At 34.8% G+C, this 17,801-nt stretch overlaps 1 protein-coding gene across 7 annotated transcripts in view; it reads left to right on the plus strand.

Moving 5' to 3' along the window:
- The window catches only part of OSBPL9 (oxysterol binding protein like 9), a 111,965-nt gene that overhangs the window by 55,812 nt on the left and 38,352 nt on the right, over positions 1-17,801 (plus strand). For 2 of the 7 annotated variants that reach the window (XM_039886002.1, XM_039886012.1), the window contains exon 1: positions 6,891-7,070. The exons of 4 other annotated variants lie outside the window; for them this stretch is intronic. In XM_039886002.1, coding sequence (XP_039741936.1) covers positions 7,044-7,070 — 27 coding nt within the window. In that variant the 5' untranslated portion in view covers positions 6,891-7,043. One more of the 7 variants, XM_039886039.1, reaches the window with a different exon arrangement.

Here is a 17,801-nt window from a genome sequence, read left to right on the forward strand (position 1 = left end):
TAGCTCCTACCTCCCCAATTAGGATGTAGATTCCTTAAGGTTACGTACCTAATTTGATTCAATTTTGGAATTTATGAGCTTTTGCTAAGAAGAGAACTTAACATGTCTTTGGGAATAACAGAAAGAAAAAAATAACTTTGGGAAGTCAGATTCTGATAGCTTTGATATTTTAAAATACATGTAATACAAAAGAGTTCTTTATATATTTTTCTAAAGTTAATGTATGCAGAGGATAGGACATTTAGAAATATGTAATTAAATGTTAATTTGACTGACAAAAAGGCAAAGATTCTGTTCCTAGAGATAGTGAAGTATGGTGAAGAACCTGACTTTGGTGCTACCACTTACACTTAAATCTTGACATTGAACTTATTCTGAGTTCCAGTGTTCTCCTCTATAAAATGAGGAGAATAAAAGTACCTACATTGTAGGGTTGTTTTGACCATTAAATGAGTTAAATACAAGTTTGTTGAAATAATGCCTAGCTTTATAGGAACTTGATAAATGTTAGCTGTCATTACTAATACTACTCTTACCATTCCCACTCCCAGAATTTGACATTCTAAATAGCACTCAATAATGGTTAGTTAAATGAAGAAATAATTGAAGGAATTTATAAACAGATGATATATAGGTTGTTTCTCCATTGTTGTTTATTGAATACTCTGAGATGTATTCTACCCTCTTTTCTATAATGGCTATATGTCTTATTGGGTAGTTAAGATTAATAGAAATTTTTTGAGTATTTTTCATGAGTGTTAAGCTACTTTACTAAAGATTAGCTTTTAAACATACATTTTAATTTCTCAATATGTACAGATTTGTTTACTACTATTGTATTGTTTCCCCAGCCTCATTAGATTTTGTTTTTGTATCATGTAGAAAAATAAATGTTTTATTTTTCTCCCTTGAGGCTCTTGGTTTCCCAAAGGAAATGATTGCAATATAGATGTGTCACCTCTTCCACAGGTAAAGTGGTTTGGAGAGGTAGCCAATTACTTGGGTTTCCTATAACGAAGGAAAATTCCACTAAGGCCTATTGCCAACCTTGTTATTACTGAGGGAAAATAAATTTCTGGTTCCTAAGTTAGAACTTAGGTGTGTTCCTTTGAACACATCTTTTCATTTCTGATCTCCACATTCTTGCTCATGATGTTCTCTCTCTCTGAAATGCTATCTGCCTCCACTCTGCCTTCACATACTACTTATTTATTAAATTAGAACTTAGGATTCTAGGATTCATTTTTTTAAAAATAATTCTATTGTACTAGTATTGGACCATTTGTCTGAACTCTTGGAAAACAGCTAAACAGATGGTACAGTTTTATAGATGTTAAAGGTTATTCCTTAAACTGCCAGAAATTTATTTTAACTGTGTTTTCTATGGAAATCTTTTAGAACTTATATATTTTCCTGCCTTTATAAAAATAAAGTTAAAATTTTTAAAAATAGTTCATGCTCAGTTCAGAACATATAGAGAATAACTTCAGAAAAGTCATTTGGTAAATATTAAACACTTTGTGTGTTCCATGCACTATACTGGTTATAAGGGATATCGTTGTGAATAAAGAACATATTGTCCTTGCCTTTACAGAGCTAGTAAAAGAAATAAAAGTCATAATGAGGATTGAATTTTTTTAAACTACAATAATGACATAAGTAAGTTGTGCTTCTCAAAAATTTTAAACTAAGTATATAATATAAAAGCAGTAGCTTTTCCCACACCCTTACTTTAGAGATGAACACATAGTTCTCATGTGTTAACTTCCTAATCCTAATGTAAAGTTAGAGTGCATAAAGGGTAGGGCATTTAAAATGAGGAGTAATTACACAATACAAAGCCATTTCATCCATCTTGTGGCAAGGAGCCGTTTACTTCTAGCCAAATTATGGCAACTCATGTGTTTTTAATGAAATCTATAAATTGTTTCAGAATAAAATTAAGTGACCAATGTAGATTTTACCTGTAAAAATGGGGGCAGCAGTACCTAATTTTAAAAATTGAATGGTACCACAAGGCTCACATAGAAAAACAACAGCCTTTTGACTCTCTACTTTCTCTCTTCTGCTTGTTAGACTAGCCATTTTCAATGCTATTTTTATAGCATAATACCTGGCTTTTTATTCATTCAACAGACATTTATTAAGCACCTAATACATGCCAGTCTCTGTGTGAGAAAATGCTTAAGATACAGTGGTGAACAAGGCAGTACACAGTACACTATCATAGCCATTGCGGGGTTATGTGGAAAGTGTTCATTCCTAACCTTGAACAAATATTTCTTTTTGTTTATTAATGTACTTAGAATTGCAGATAATTTGCAAACAAACTCATGGAATGTGGTACCCTTGGTCATAAGGTAGGGATTGCTTCTACCATGTATCAAGTGGTGTAGTTATTCCAGCTGGCCAAGTTTATGTGTGGAAACAATTACTTTTGAGACTTCTGGGTACTGGTCAGACAAAATAATGGAGCTACATATCCAAGAGTTGTGCAGTAATGTTATCTGTTCCACTCATTTGGCCTGAGTTGCTGGGCACATTCCTAGGGAAACTATGGTATTTTGAAACCTGTTTCTTCTTTTTTTCTATTTCTATCAAAAGTATTTGTCAACTATGAGATGACATCAGAGCAGAATGTGACTTATGGGTAAACATTAATGGACTCTCCAGTAGAAATAATATTTTTGAAAGTAGTACATGAATTCTGTGTAAAGTAATTTTTCATCTTTATAGCTATAGGTAATGGCCTATTTTTACTCAATAGACTTCCTGCCATTTTAAAGACTCCCTCACTCTGAACCTTAGTGTTTTTTTTTCTGAATGTTAATATATAAATGGGATGCAGCAGGAGGGAAATTTAAGTTTAGTTTTTCTTATTTCATAATTGTTTTTAAATTTTTTTCTAGTTTTATTGAGAAATAATTGATATCATTGTAACATATATCACTGTATAAGCTTAAGGTGTACAGCAGTTTTTAAAAAGCTTGTTAATCACCAAAGTCTATTCTTTATCTTGAACCAAAATTAAAAAAAAAACAATTTAATCAGTTATGTAGTTCAAAGGTAAGTATTGAAGATCCTTTTGACATATGGGTTGGTAATCAGTTGTCATATATGGGTTTAAGGCATTGGTCACTTAACTTCCTTTTGAAACAATCTGTAGATTTCTTTAAAAACATTTGAGTTGCCAAATTTGCTTAGAAGTCCTACAGTTTCTTGGGATAAAATGGGTAAAGTTTTCTTGTATCGTGTAATTACTCTTCATTTTAAATGCTACATCTTTTATGCATACTAACTTTATACTAGGATTAAGAAAATGAGAACCTGTATGTCTATAACAAATAGTTATCTCTAGTATGAAATTGGACTGCAGCTATGACCTCTTTAAGTATGTAACTAGAACATAGAATTTTTTATATATGCAATTGAGGAAAACTCAGTATTATTGTTAAGAGACTGTCATAAATCATATTCTCTATTGCCATTATCTCTAATTTTAACACTCAAGCCTATCAATAAAAACTAATGACTAGAACTTAACTATTTATATTAGACTGTCAAAAATAATAGTGCATTATATTTTGAAACTACTGACCCACGATGATCTTGATGGAGATTTGGAGGACACTTTTTAAAAAATCTAACACTTGGGTAGACACTGTTAAATACAAAGTTCTTGATGATCCCATGGGTCTGTCTGCTCGGGGAGATAAGACATAAGCACATGAAAGAACCGGTAAGCAAGAATCACATAAATAAGTATTCTGTCGCTTATATAAGGATCAAGTAGTACAGTACATAGACAGAATTAGAGATGTATGCTTTTTTCCTCTGGCTCAGAGAACTGCTTGATCAGCTAATATTGAATTAAGTCCTTTGCTGCTCAGGCACAAAATTAATGTCTAGAAAAGCAGATATTAAAGGAAAATTTTAAAGGGTATTAGTGTAGCTTGTTAGACATTGACCTTGTACATCTGGCAAAATTAACACTTTTCTTTCTCTATCACAGTTTATAATTTATTTTTCATAGAAGTCTTTATTTTCAGAATCTATTCCCATAGGAAATTCATTATTGAATACCTAATACCTGCCAGGCATTTGGATGAATACTGATGATATGATGTTGAACAAAATCAGATATGTAGATCCTTTCCTCATTAACCTTGCAATCTACTGTTGAACATAAACATTTATCAAAGAATAATGCAAATAAAACAATCTGATTAAAAAATGGGCAGAAGATTGGAATAGACATTTTTCCAAAGAAGACATACAGATAACCAACAGGTACATGAAAATGTGCTCAACATTATTAATCATCTGGGAAATGCAAATCAAAACCCCAATGAGCTATCACCTCACACCTGTTAGAATGGTTAGAATTATCAAAAAGACAAGAAATAACAAATGTTGGTGGAGAAAAGGGAACTCTTGTGCATTGCTGGTGGGAACGTAAATTGGTGCAACCACTATGGAAAACAGTATGGAGAGTCCTCAAAAAATTAAATATAGAACTACCATGTAATCTAGCATTTTCCCCTTCTGGGTATTTATTCCAAAGAAAACAAAAAACACTAATTCAAAAAGATTTATGCACCCCATGTTCATTGCAGAATTATTTACAGTAGCCAAGATATGGAAACAACCTGTGTCCCTTGATAGATGAATGGATAAATTCTGGTGTGTGTGTGTGTGTATGTGTATATGTACACAATAGAATATTATTAAACTATACTAAGAATGAAATCTTGCCATTTGTGACAAGGATGGATCTGTAGGGCACTATGCTAAGTGAAATAAGTCAGAGAAAGACCATAAGATCTCTTATATGTGGAATCTAAATTTAAAAACTAAAACAAAAAACTAATAGATACAGAAAACAGATTGGTAGTTGCTGTAGGTGAGAGGAGGGTAGGAGAAATGTGTGTACTTTTTTTTTAGTTTAAATAATTGAACAAAATTTTTTAAAAAGAATAACTAGAAAACAGCAGTGGTTGGAGAAATTGACTGCTTAAGGAGCAGTGATGGAAATGTCTTACTTGATGTGGTGGTTACATGTGTGCATACATTTATCAAAACAGTGAATGGTACACCTAAAATGGATACATTTTGTTGTATGTAAAGTCAAAGTTAATTGAAAAGAATAACTCAAATACATGTAAAATTATAGCTGTAATGTTTCACATGGAGAGTTGCATGGGTTATGAGAACATAATAGGAAGAATTAACATAGACAGGAGGAAATGATGAGTAGAAGTAAATAATGAATAGAAGGAATTGGTGTCAAGGGGACAGTCTAATAGACAGAAATAAAAGCATGTGCCAAGGTCCTGAGGTTGGAAGGTCCAGGGCAAAATGAAAGAGCTTGAAAAAGGCCATTGTGTGGAATGCAGAAAGGGAGTGGAAGTTATAGATGGAGCTAGGGGACAGGTTAAATCTTATATGCCATTGTTAAAGACTGAGTAGTATCAATGAAAACAGTTGAAGTTTTTTTTGATTGGAGTGTGGTGATGAAGGTGTAATGAAATTGGTTTTGGAAACCAATTACTGTGGTTATAGTGTTGAGAATGAATTGGAGGAGCTAGGGTAGATTCAAGAAGACTTTACTAGGGAGATTATTGCAAGAAGCCAGGACTTGTAATTGAGTGGTGGTGATGGAGAGATGCGTGAATGTATTTAGGAGGTAAAAATGACAGAACTTGGTGATGGACTGAACAGGGATTGAGGGAGGTGTTACGGACTGCTAGGTTCGTGGTTCACATATTAGAGTGGACGGTAGTGTTTTTCATTTACTGATATAGGGAGCTATGGAGGAGGACCAGCTTTTGAGGAGTGAATGTGGAACGGAGTGCATTTGATATTGGACATTTTGAAAAAACTTACATAGAACAAACTGATCCTATCTTTAACATTGAGCGCACAAAGCATTTATTGAGCCTTTTGCACAGTTTGCACTATGCTAGTTGTACAGAGCTACAAAAATATATTAGCTGCTTACGAGTTTAGTAGTTACGGGTATATATAAATAAGCATAAGGAAAAATCGTAAGAGCGATAAAGAGGTTGTCCTCCAGATCAATAAGTTAATCATTTATGCCTGTGATTTCCTGCATTTTGGATAATTATCTGTCGAGGTCTTCTAAGTCCAAAATTTTATCTAATTTTAAGTTATGACATTTGGATTCCTGAAGCATCTTCACAAGCCACCCACATTCCTTATGGAGCTGTGGCACAACAGCAGGCTCATAATGTTTCCCTGGATTAATAAAAACTGGCACTCATACTTTCGTTTATTGATACTGTGCCTCCTCCCCTCCCCCTCTTCACCACTTCCCCACCACGCGACACAAACAACTTTCCGGAAGTAAGCAAAGCAGTTATTAAGATGAAACTTGGCTCCACAGCTGCCAAAATATTTGGGATGGCGAGCTAGAAACAGTGGGTGTAAAGCAATTTTACGTCTTTGTCCTGGTCCTTACTCAGTTGCCGCTCTGAAGGAACCACCCGGGCCGAAGGCCGGAAGCCAGGCTGAGGTCTCTCGGGCGCTGACCTCCCTTTCCTGGAGGCGGTAGTTGTGTGTCCCAAGGCTTAAGTCCTGGCGTGGGCACTGCGAGGCCCCCTTTGATCCCTGGGCTCCACCTGAGGGGACGGCAGATACGGTGTGGGTGGGGCCAGAGAGCTGGGACCTCCTGCTGCTTCCTGCCCCTCCCGCTGTGGCTGGCTCTCTCTCACCTCTCCACCCAAAATTGGCCTAACGGCCAATTGTCAGCTGCTCCCTTCTCTTACAGCAGGTGACCCATGGCCAATCGCCAGGGGTGTCTTTGCCAGGAGCAGACAGGCCCAGCCAATCGGTACGTCCCCGAGGCCGGGGCGGAGCCGGGGTAAGGGTAAGAGGGTATCCCCGGGGACCTGCTGAACCTGGCAGGACAGTCTGCAACGCAGCCCGCCCTGCAAGCTGGCAGAGGGGGAAGAAAAAAAGGGTGCTCGGAAGTGGCCTCCGGCCCCGTCCCCTGGAGGCACAGAGGGCGGGGGCCTCGGCGAATGGCTTTCTTGCTCGCCAGTTGCGGAGTGAGTAGACCCCCAAGGGTCTGGGAGAGGGGGCAGGGTCCCTGCTGTCTGCCCGGGGCTGTGGGCGTGAATGTCGCCCTCTCCCTGCTTCCTGCTCGCTGCCCTCTGGGGTGAGTAGGACGACGTGGCTGCCCAGGCCCTCTCTTCCCCGAGCGCTCTCCTCACTTCCTCGGCTGAGATGAATTGGAGACTGGGGCTAGTGGCCTCCTGTTCCACCGAGAGGTCATTCGCCACCAAATCAGATTGGAGAGAATCTCTTCCTCTTTTTCGATTCGTATTTGTGGAACCCTGTTTTCCTTTCGAAAGCAGCCTGAAGATGTTATATTAACACAAAAGTTAAGCTTTCTCTTAATGTGAAAGCCTAATTTTGACCAGTTGTCCATTAATAGAATCTCCGCTTGCAGGCCAGACATTTTCTGTTGTTCTTTTTTGGCACTGCGTTCTTGTCTGCAATCCCAGTTTGTGTGTGTGTGTGTGTGTGTGTGTGTGTGTGTGTATGTAATTATGGGTATTATTATTTGTGAGTATATGTCTGGGGTGGAAGGTGGTTTTATGCTTTTTGGGCAGCTTGTGTGAAAACATTGAAAACTTTGGAATAGTTGTATGGGGCTTATAAAAACTGAAGGGAAAGGTTTAGTTTGGAAAGTTGAGTATAATGAATAGGAAGCATGTTTGAATTATGCATTTTTGTGGCATTCATACTGTATTAAAGTATTTTTGTTATGAAAGTGAGAAATATTGAACTTTTTGCTAATTGGAAGTAAAATTTGGTTTTTTGCTTGCTGATTAAACTGTTTATCTTTTGCTGTTTAGAAAATTAAGAACATATCAAGTAATTATTTCTCCTAGTTTTGGCAGAGAGGCTAGGCAGAAACTTAGAATAGCAGTTTTAAAACCTTTTGTAGTGAACTTTACATTGAGAATTCTCATCCACTGTCTAAATCATCTCAGTACATTGCCTGTATTGAAAAATCAGATTTTTAGTCTGAGAGCTTAAATGGGAAATAAAGATAACAGAAGCTGGATCTATTTCCTCCTTAGTTTGGTTTTCACAGAGATGATATTATATTTGAAGTGCCCCTCAATAAATACTGGGCTACAAAGGCTAATGGTCATATCCATTTTGATGTTTCTAAAGTTCTAGATGATATGGCGTTTTGTTTTGTTTTTTAGTGCGAAAAGATTGTTTTTGGTAAGAATCTAATTACTGAACCATCCCCAGTCGATAGGAAGATCAGCAGGGAATTTAGTTCGGTGTAAGTTTGGTTCAGCCAGAAAGAGCATTGTGATAACAACCATATTCTGCTGATTGGAAAATCAGGCAGTTGCATGGTTTGCAGTCTGTTGCTTAAGAAAGAGGATATCAAGCTTTCATCCTAGAAAGCAAAGTCTAGGATGTCCTCTGGAATATATGAAGTTCCATCAGTATATAAACTTTATAGTGTAGATTGATAACTGATGTTTATGGAGATTTTATATAAAAAGACAGTTTTTTATGATTACTGTAATGTTCTTAGCCTAAAATTATATTTAGGAAATTTTTCCAGTAAAGGTTTACATTTGAAAGAATAGCCGTTAGGCTGAAAATATAACTAAGCCGAGTGTATCTCCCTAAAAGTTCCACCACACACAGACAATTAATCATTTAAAGCTGTTTTCCATCTCCTTTATTTTCCACGTCCATTACCAGGTCCTGTTAAACTCATCTTTGTAATGTCTCTTGGATTTGATCTGTTTCTGTCCACATTTTAAAGCTTTAATTCAAGCCTTCATCATCTCTCACCTAGACTCCCACAAAACTTTCTAACGAGTCTCCCAATCACTAGACTCCCTCTACCCATACTGTTTATCCAAAACCAAATCTGACTAACTCACTCCTGTGTTTAGCAGTCTGTTCTGGACATCTCTTGCCATAGTCCAGCTGTGTGGCCTTTAAGGCCCTGGACAACCTGGTCCTAATTTCTCCCTCTTGGATCTGGACTCAGCTGCAGGTGCTCTACTTTAGCACTGTGAACCGTTGATCATTTAAAACATGCCATAGCCTTACATAGCTCTTTGTCATTTCACAGCCTTTCCCTCTTGCTTAGAATTATAATTGCTCAGAATTCTATCAGATGATAAGCCTTCAGGTCATCCTTTAACACACAGCTCCTGTATTACTTTTTCTTTGATGTCTTCCTTTCTTTAGACAGAACAATTTAGAATTACACTTGTCCTTTGTGCGCTGCAACAGCACTTCGTTTGTACCTCTATATTACAGCCTTCGCTAGGTTGCATTGTATATTTTTTGTCCACATATCCGTTTCTTGTATTAGACTCTAATCTCATAGAGATCAGAGATCTTACTCATCTTCGTATCTCCAGGGCCTTTATCTTTAGTCTAGTGCCTGGCACATAGTAGGTGCTCCGTAAATGCTTGCTAAATGATTAAAATATGTAACTTTAATGTGTCCTAAATGTGCAAACCTTTGGCTCCATTTTACTGGAATTAGGTTTTTCCCTGTGGTTTAGAAAGATTTCCCAAGTCATCAAACACCCTGGTTGCTGCCACACTTGAGAGACACAATTGTAGAAAATGTTTAGAAACTGTGTTATAAATGATGAGCAGATTCCCAGACAAGCTTCCTGTCCTCCCAATCTATATGAAAGACTACAAGTAGCAGTGTCAGCACAAATTGGTTCTGTGGTAGTGTCATAGGAAAAAGAGTATGTTGATGGTTAGAGAAGTCTGACTGCTTTGTAAGTGGTGAAATTTGAGCCCATTCCTGAAGATGTTCATGCTTAATTATATTTGCTATTGTCTATATTGTCCTTAAAGATGTCCTTCAAAGATGATAGAACCTAGCACATAACAGATATTCAATGAATATTTGTGTAATGAAGGCATGGCAGTGGCTGTGTGTATGTGTGTGTGTGTGTGTGTGTGTGTATACGGAGAAAGGAGGGACACTGACTCAGACTTGTAGTCCTTTCTTTCCACACTGGAGTTCATTTATTTATGGAGACATGTTTAAGAACTTTGCTTCTTTGCTCTATTGATTGTGCAGTTTATTTTTTTCCCCCAAAATGTGCCACTTAAACTAAGTTATTCTGCTTACTCATTCGTTTCTTTGTATTCTCTGCATTCCAGAGCATATTTTAAAATCTGGTTGCATTAGTTTTTCTCACTGTTTCAAGGTTACACTAAATGATAGAGCTTGCTTGTGTTTTAACATTGTCATACCATGGAGGACTTAGCTGCAGTTGGAACCTGTAAGTTCTTATTGTCTTTATTTAATGAAGTTAACTTTTTTCAAAAGTGAATAAGCGGACCCCAGGTTTTTTCAGTATGGTAAGACATTTACTCATCTGATGAACATGGTTATTTGCCTGGTGATTGGCTTCACAGAATCCTGAAATTGAAAAGGATCTTGGAGTTTTAATTCATAGAGGAATCAGTCTCAGAGAAGCCAAGCTACTTGCCTAAGGTGACAGAGAATAGAATAACTAGGAGTGGAGCCCTGTGATTCTTGTTCCTTTATTTTTTCTAGAGAGAACTGAGGTGCTGCTCTGGTGCTGCTCTTCATCCATTGCTCATATTACTCCCCAAACCCTAGTAATTTTTCTAGTTCAGCCACTAATTTTGGTATCCTTTCAGATTCAGCATCTGGATCTGAAAAATATCTGATGCTTCTCTAAGAGAATATTGTTTCTCATTTGGCTTCCTGCTTTCCTGCCTCTCTTTGTGCTTATACTAGCCCTGAGTCTAGGAGTATGCCTTTTGTGGTTTTCTCCATTTTTCCTACAGATTTATTATCTGCTTTCCTTTGCTCCTGCTCCAGGAGGCTGACCTTTACAGATTGTGTCATTCTTTATCCTCTGGCTTCTGGTTGGGTTTAGCTGATGGGCGGCAGCAGCAATGTGGAAGGAAGAAAAGAAAACCGTTGGGGGTATTTATCCCTCTTGCTCCTTCTCTGATTTGATGTATTTCCAATAGTGGCTGTTTCCTACAACTAGAGGATCCTTTGAGTAGTAGCTTCTTCTCCTGGGTACTTCAGTATCCCTTCTTAGTTTCCTTAACCCTGCCCTCATTTCTGCAGTCACTTCATTAAAGAGAAGTTCAAATATTCCATCTGATTATGCTGTTTCCAGCAGGGCCCGTGCTGTAATAATTTTTTTCTTCCTATCTCTGTCCAAATCCTGCACTCTAAAATGTAACCTCAGTGAAACCTTTCTCATCTCTTAATTTACTCCTTTGAATATCTTATAATTGCTTATTTTATCATGCTTAAATCAATTATTTGTAGACAGACATTTATATCCTCTAATAGAATTGAAACTCTTAGGCCAGGGTCTGTATCTCCTCCATCTTGGCATCCCCAAAGCATAGTCATGAGGGATGCCCAATGAATAAATCATTATTGTAACGATGAATTCTAAGCCCAGAGTAGTATGTGTAAAACAGTACTCATGAGAAGATTTGGCATGAGAGAATGAATTCTTAGAGGGACAGATCAATTGTCATTGCCAGCCAGGTCTTTCTTGTTATACTGCCTGTACAGTACAATGTCCTTCCTCCTATTCAATTTCTTTTTTTCTTAAAAACTTTTAATTAGCCTTAAAAGAAATTAGTATCCATACTTATAATAAATCCTTTATGATAACTAAATGAGTTATAAATGAGTTATTTGTGAGTTATGCTCTGACTTTTAATCTACAAGATCATCTTGTTTAAATGCTAACAGGTAGGCACATTTCAGAATTTATTTCATTCATTTATAAAATGTTTTTGAAAACTTTGTAATCAAATTTTCAGTAAGGATTATGCTATAAATGAGAATTCTGCAGTTATTTCAAAACTCAAATTACTAGAACACTCAGTTTAAGGACTCACGTGTTTAATGCAAATTTCTCCTAGTTATATATAGAACAGATTTCTAGGAAACTTACCTGAAACTTTTGTTTTTGGTAGACCCTTAAAAACATTGAGACTTTTTGCTTTCCAGAATGCTGTTAAAGTGAATGATAAGCAGTAATCTAGAGTTGGGGAAGGAAAGAATGTATTTTTTCCATCTTATACCAGTAAGCCACTCAGAGATTATTTAAATCCTGGAATAACTTAATCTGTAACTTTTAAGAAAGCTATTCTGGTAGCTTGATCAACTAATATGTGAAAAGAAGACTTTTGGCTGATTGCCAGTCCCGTGTGGTCAAACAGTGCTTTGTTGGGAATGATGTATTAGGTGTTTTTGTTTTTTATGAGTTTGCTTTCTCGAATGTTGAATTGCGATCATGTTATTGGCAAGAAGGATATGGAGGGAAAAATAAGTATTCTGCTTTGTTTTATTGGCCACTTTTCTTAGCATTTGTTCTGGTATAGTGGTGATTGCTAATTTTTAAGTGCCTTTTTTGCTAGTTTGTGCTTTATCTGTAAATGATGTTATAAATTTGTTATGCTGCATTTTATTTTGCTTGGAAAGGTATATCTGAGCAGCTTCAGCATTGCCAAATTTACTTTCTTAATACATTTTAGCATTTTGTAGATAATTTTAAAAGAATAGTACTGATGATTTTGCAAGCTAAAAGTTATAAATATTTTGAAAAATATTTATAATCTGTAGTTTTCTATTTTTTAACATAAAGCTTTTGTATTTAAATAAATGCATACTTATTTTAAAAATCAGACAACATGAATGTATAAAGTAAAAAACTAAAAGAACTCTTGTCGCAAATGTCCCTTCCTTCAATTCCAGTCCCCAGGAATAATATGTGTTTAATGTTTTTTTTTTATGTGTTTTGTGTGTGTGTATCTCTAGTAAAATAGCTTTTTAAAAATATAACTTCTATATTACTCATTCTCTATTTATCTTGCATAAGGTAATTACTTTTTAATTACTATTATCTATTATCTTCTTCAGAGTTCAACTTACTGTTTGTTTTCTTAAAGGAACGTTAAATACAATTTATACTTATATTTTTTTTTGATAATACATCTCTATTAAATTACATGTGTTATATGGTATTTAGTTATTCATTTTGTTTTTATACATCAAATAAATATTCACTTGAGTGCCTTCTATACATTAGACACTAACTAGTTGAGGGCCTGGGGATACAATGGTGGATCCTCGTTATTTATGATTTCAAATTATGAAGAAGAAGTAGAACACCTATTATGTTACTTTACATATAATCTTTCATTTTATCTTTCCAGCAGCTTTGAGTGGTTTATTATTATACCCATCTCTCATAAGAAAATGGAAATGGAAAAAGTAACTTGGCCAGATTATACAGATAATTGGTTAGGAAGTTGAAGATTTAGGATTTAAAACACTATCAGTCAAACCTTAAAGGTTATGCTCATTTTCACTATATCAAGCTTCATCAGGCAATTTTTAGATTACATTTTAGTTCTCTTATACCATGAATTCTTTTCACATATCATTGTGATTTAATAGAAAATTATAATGGATTTGAATTCAAAAGACTAGGTTGAAATTCTAATTTAAAAAATAAAAACCCACTAGATGATTTGTGTAATAAGCACTTGTAAGATAGGGTTAATATCTGTTTGCCTTACTATGTCGTAATAATGAAATGAGAAAACTTATGAAGTATATAGCAGAGGACCAAATGCTCTGAAAAGGTTTTAATATATATTATTCATCCATGGTCAATCCATGGGGTTAGAATTGTTCACTTAAAACTGTGGAAAAAGGCCTTACTTTTTAGGGCATTCTTGGGATACTTAGCAGTTGTTGGTAAGAAAGCAATAGCTACTGTGTTCTGTTAATTTGGTGTACTATTAATAATACTGTGTACTATTAATTTGGAGCCTTAGGTTATCAAGACATTGATTTAAATGGAAAATATCTTCCTGAAGGTGTAGTGGAGGAAAGAGTTTAATAATAGTTTCAATTTTATGGACATTTTTGAATTGATGATTTTCACTCCAAATGAACTGATAGCTGGGTATTCTTTAGGATTAAGGGAGAAATTCTTACCCTTAGAACTTCTCTATACCTCTAAATCCCATTCTTTAGCTGAAGTGGATACACCACAGAGATAATAGGGATTATAAGTGTTTCCAAATTTGCAATAATCTAAGGAAATTACAGACTAGTATACTCCCCATGAAGTCATAGTCTTATTAATATTTCTGGTTTCTTTAACACACTTTTTTCATCACTAAGCCAACTTTTAAATCATTTAATAAGGGGACAAAAATGGTGTCTTTTCTCAGAAAACAATTTGCTGACAAATTTCTAAGGAACAAAAAAGCTATTAAGTTTGGCATATATATTTCCTTTTTTTGTTTTTTTAACTTGCTTTGCTGCTCATGTATCTACTTTTCCTCTGTGTAGTTACAGATTTTTCTCTTATTATTCCTTTACTTAATTATTGATATCAGACTCACAGCATGGTAACTTTCTATTCTCTCTTTTCCTTACCTTTATGGAAGATCAGTACCACACTTGCTTTTTTCCAGTCTTCTGGTATCTCTCCAGTTCTTGAATTTTCAAAAATAATTGTAAGTGATTCAATTGTAAGTATGCCCTATACTTCTTTCATTGGATGAAAGTGTATCTGTGATGCATGTCATCTCAAATTGTTGATTGTGAACATAAACTTTCCAAATATTCTCATATTTTAATCAAAACAACATTTCTGCAAAGTTCTCATTATTTTAATTATAGGATGTGTGCTTTGCTAATTTTTAACAATCATCTACTTTTGTTGATTCATGCCATTTATTTTTCATTAGAAGGCTTGTTTTCTCTGTTTTTCCTTTGTTGAATTTTTAAGCTGTTACTCTCTTTTACAAATCTGATAACTTACTCTATTTTCTTGTTGTTCTCAACTTCTAAGAGACTTACATGGAATAATGTCTCTATTTCTAATACATTTTTCTTTTCTCTTTATAACATTTTTATTATGTGCTATTTTGTTCTATATAAGAGAAAGCATTGAGTATAGAGTACTTAGTCCTTTAAGTTTTTTCTGTGAAATAAGATTTGATATGAAAATAATTACTCATTTGTAAATTCCTTTTTACAATGTTGTTAGTCAGCCATAGCCCTTCCTGTAATAGTATTCTCCTCAGTTCCTTAAATTACCCGTGTCTTACTTCCTGATTCTGACCTCAGAAGACCTTAGTCACCTTTTACCACCTTTACCTCCACTGTGTATTAGTCTTCCTCTGTCAGCAGGAATTACTTTAAAAGTCCTCACCCTGTCTCAAAACTTGCCTCCTGTACTGTTTTACTAAGGAATGCCTCTCCAAAGCAGCTATAATTCATGTGTACTTTAGAGACATCTCTTGCAATAGTCTTCTTTTTAATGTGGGTGATGCATTCAGTTATGTGTATGTATGTATGAAGTATAGTTTTTAATGTCCCAACTCATCAGTAGGAATTCATTTAATTTTGCCGACATTTGTTAGCTTTGAAGTACCTTCTGAGAAAAGTGATACTATTCAACATAAATATTAGAAAGATAGTTGGGAGTACTTACATACCATTTTGAGGCAGTTTGATATTCTTCTGCTAGTCTAGATGTTATTTTTGAAATTCTCCTTAAAGGAGGCCAGATGTGTGTGTGTCTCTCTCTATGTATATATTTTAAACTAGATACATAGTTTAAATCCTGGCTGATATAAAAATCATGAGTTACTTTTTCTTGACTTTATATATATACTTTAACTTTCTTTATTAGCAAAGTACTCTTGAAAACTGGAGACTATATTGGTTTGAGCATATTTGCCACATAAGTGATTTTTCTTCTTTACATAGCTTTCTAATTTTATGGTTAGATTTGAGTTTGATTTCTATTGAGGTTCTAATTTAACTTCTTTTACATCACAGGCCATTTTGTCTTTATTTCTGAGTAATAGTTATATTTAAATGAATTTGAACAGAAATCATCAAGTTAGAACTATGGTTCATCAATACGATAAATTAGGGAGCATCAGCATCTTTGGTCCTGAGCGCCAGAAATGCAACACAACCTTCAATTACTACTGAAGGATATAGACAAAAGGGAAAGACAGATATGAAGAAAAAAGTGAGAGAGTAGAAAAAGAGAAAGAGAATTTGAACAGAAAGGCCAAGGAAAAGTGGTCATGAAGAAGACTGGTATCTTGGCATCGGCAGTTGCCACATGCTGCAGTCAGTGCCATTACAATCATTCGACACTGAGCCCTGCGAGTATAATGTTGAATGAATGGCACAGTTTCTGCCTTCATGAAGCTTTTAATCCTTCAGAGAAGTCAATCAATTAAATATTTAATATGATAAAATGGGATAGATGTGAGATAATACTAGAAAGTATTTCTGCTTGACACCCAACCTGCTGTTCTCAAGAGCTACTGTAAGATGTCTCTGTAAGAAGTATGAAGTTACACTCTTATCTTAAAGAGTTTGCCCTGTCTGAGTTCTTTTCAAAGGAAGATAGGCCACTGTCAGCATGGTAAAGGACCTTATTGTTGTTATGATCTGTTTTAAAGCAAAACTCCATTAAAAAGGATATGAATAAATGTAGTGCCTTATATTGTGAATCGTGAATGGGAAGAGGAATAGTTATGACTTTAAGGAATTTTTATGAAAAAGACTGTTAGGAGGTAATAAGTTCCTTGTCTTCTTTGGATACTAAAGCCAAGATTAGATGACTTTCAAAGACATTGTAAAAGTTACTTCTATGAGTGAGAGATTGGACTAGGTGGCTTTGATTCTATGTATTTTAAGTCAGTGTATAGTGAAAACTTGTATTTCATTATAATTACTATCAATTACATGTCCATGTTATTGGTAAATTTGTATATGTTATTTTATTGACTGTAGATGGGGCAACTATATATGTAGATTTTCTTAAGTAAACCAAAGATTTATGGATTACTCTGCAAGGGAGTTTAGGCCAGTTCAGGGATTTTAAGCTAATAACTATTGTAATAAACTTCCTATATTCATTAAATAAAGAAAGATGGATTGATGAGTAGCTCTTTGACTTGGATGTTGTGCCATGTGGAGTTTATTCTGAGGGTACAGTAATGTTGTAAAAGATTATCTAGAGGCATGTCTGAGAAGAGAGCCAAGATGAGGTTCATATGATTATAGCAACATCAAAGGGTTGTTTCTGAAGAATTAATTCAGGTGGGTTTCAGATATCAGTAATTTAAATCTAATTTGTTTTCATTTATTCACTAGAGGATTTTTAATGAGATAGTAATTTGTTCAAAAGGATATATTAATTAAATTTTTAAAGTGATGATTCTAAGTGGATTCAGAAGAGAGAAAATTCTTAGAAATCACTTTTCTCCCTCATTTAGATGCTCTCTCTTTTATTCATTTTTGAATGTGCTATTGATCTTTTTAAAATTTATCAAAAACAATGTTTTTAGCTATTTTAACTGGGTATTATAATTAAATTAATGATAATGATATTATGTTGTTCTGTGAAACAAAACAGAAACCAAGCCACATAGTTCTTCTAATATTTGGAGATAAATTACTCCCTTCTTTCTTAGTATCTCCTATAGAGTATCTCTGAAATGTGATGGATTTATCCTTCCTTTTTCGCTTCTTTTATTATCATTTTACATTGTAAATGTTTAGTAGGGAGTTTTTGAGTTATCTTTAAAAATGAAGATATTTAACCATAATTTTATAAATATATCTGGGTTTTACATACATTGTTTATTATGATTTTTCTTTCTTAAACTTTGTTTTTATACATGGCTTCTTATTGGGAAGGAGT

This window comes from Pteropus medius, unplaced genomic scaffold (assembly GCF_902729225.1).
Source record: "Pteropus medius unplaced genomic scaffold, Ma_sr-lr_union100, whole genome shotgun sequence".
Classification (NCBI taxonomy): domain Eukaryota; kingdom Metazoa; phylum Chordata; class Mammalia; order Chiroptera; family Pteropodidae; genus Pteropus; species Pteropus medius.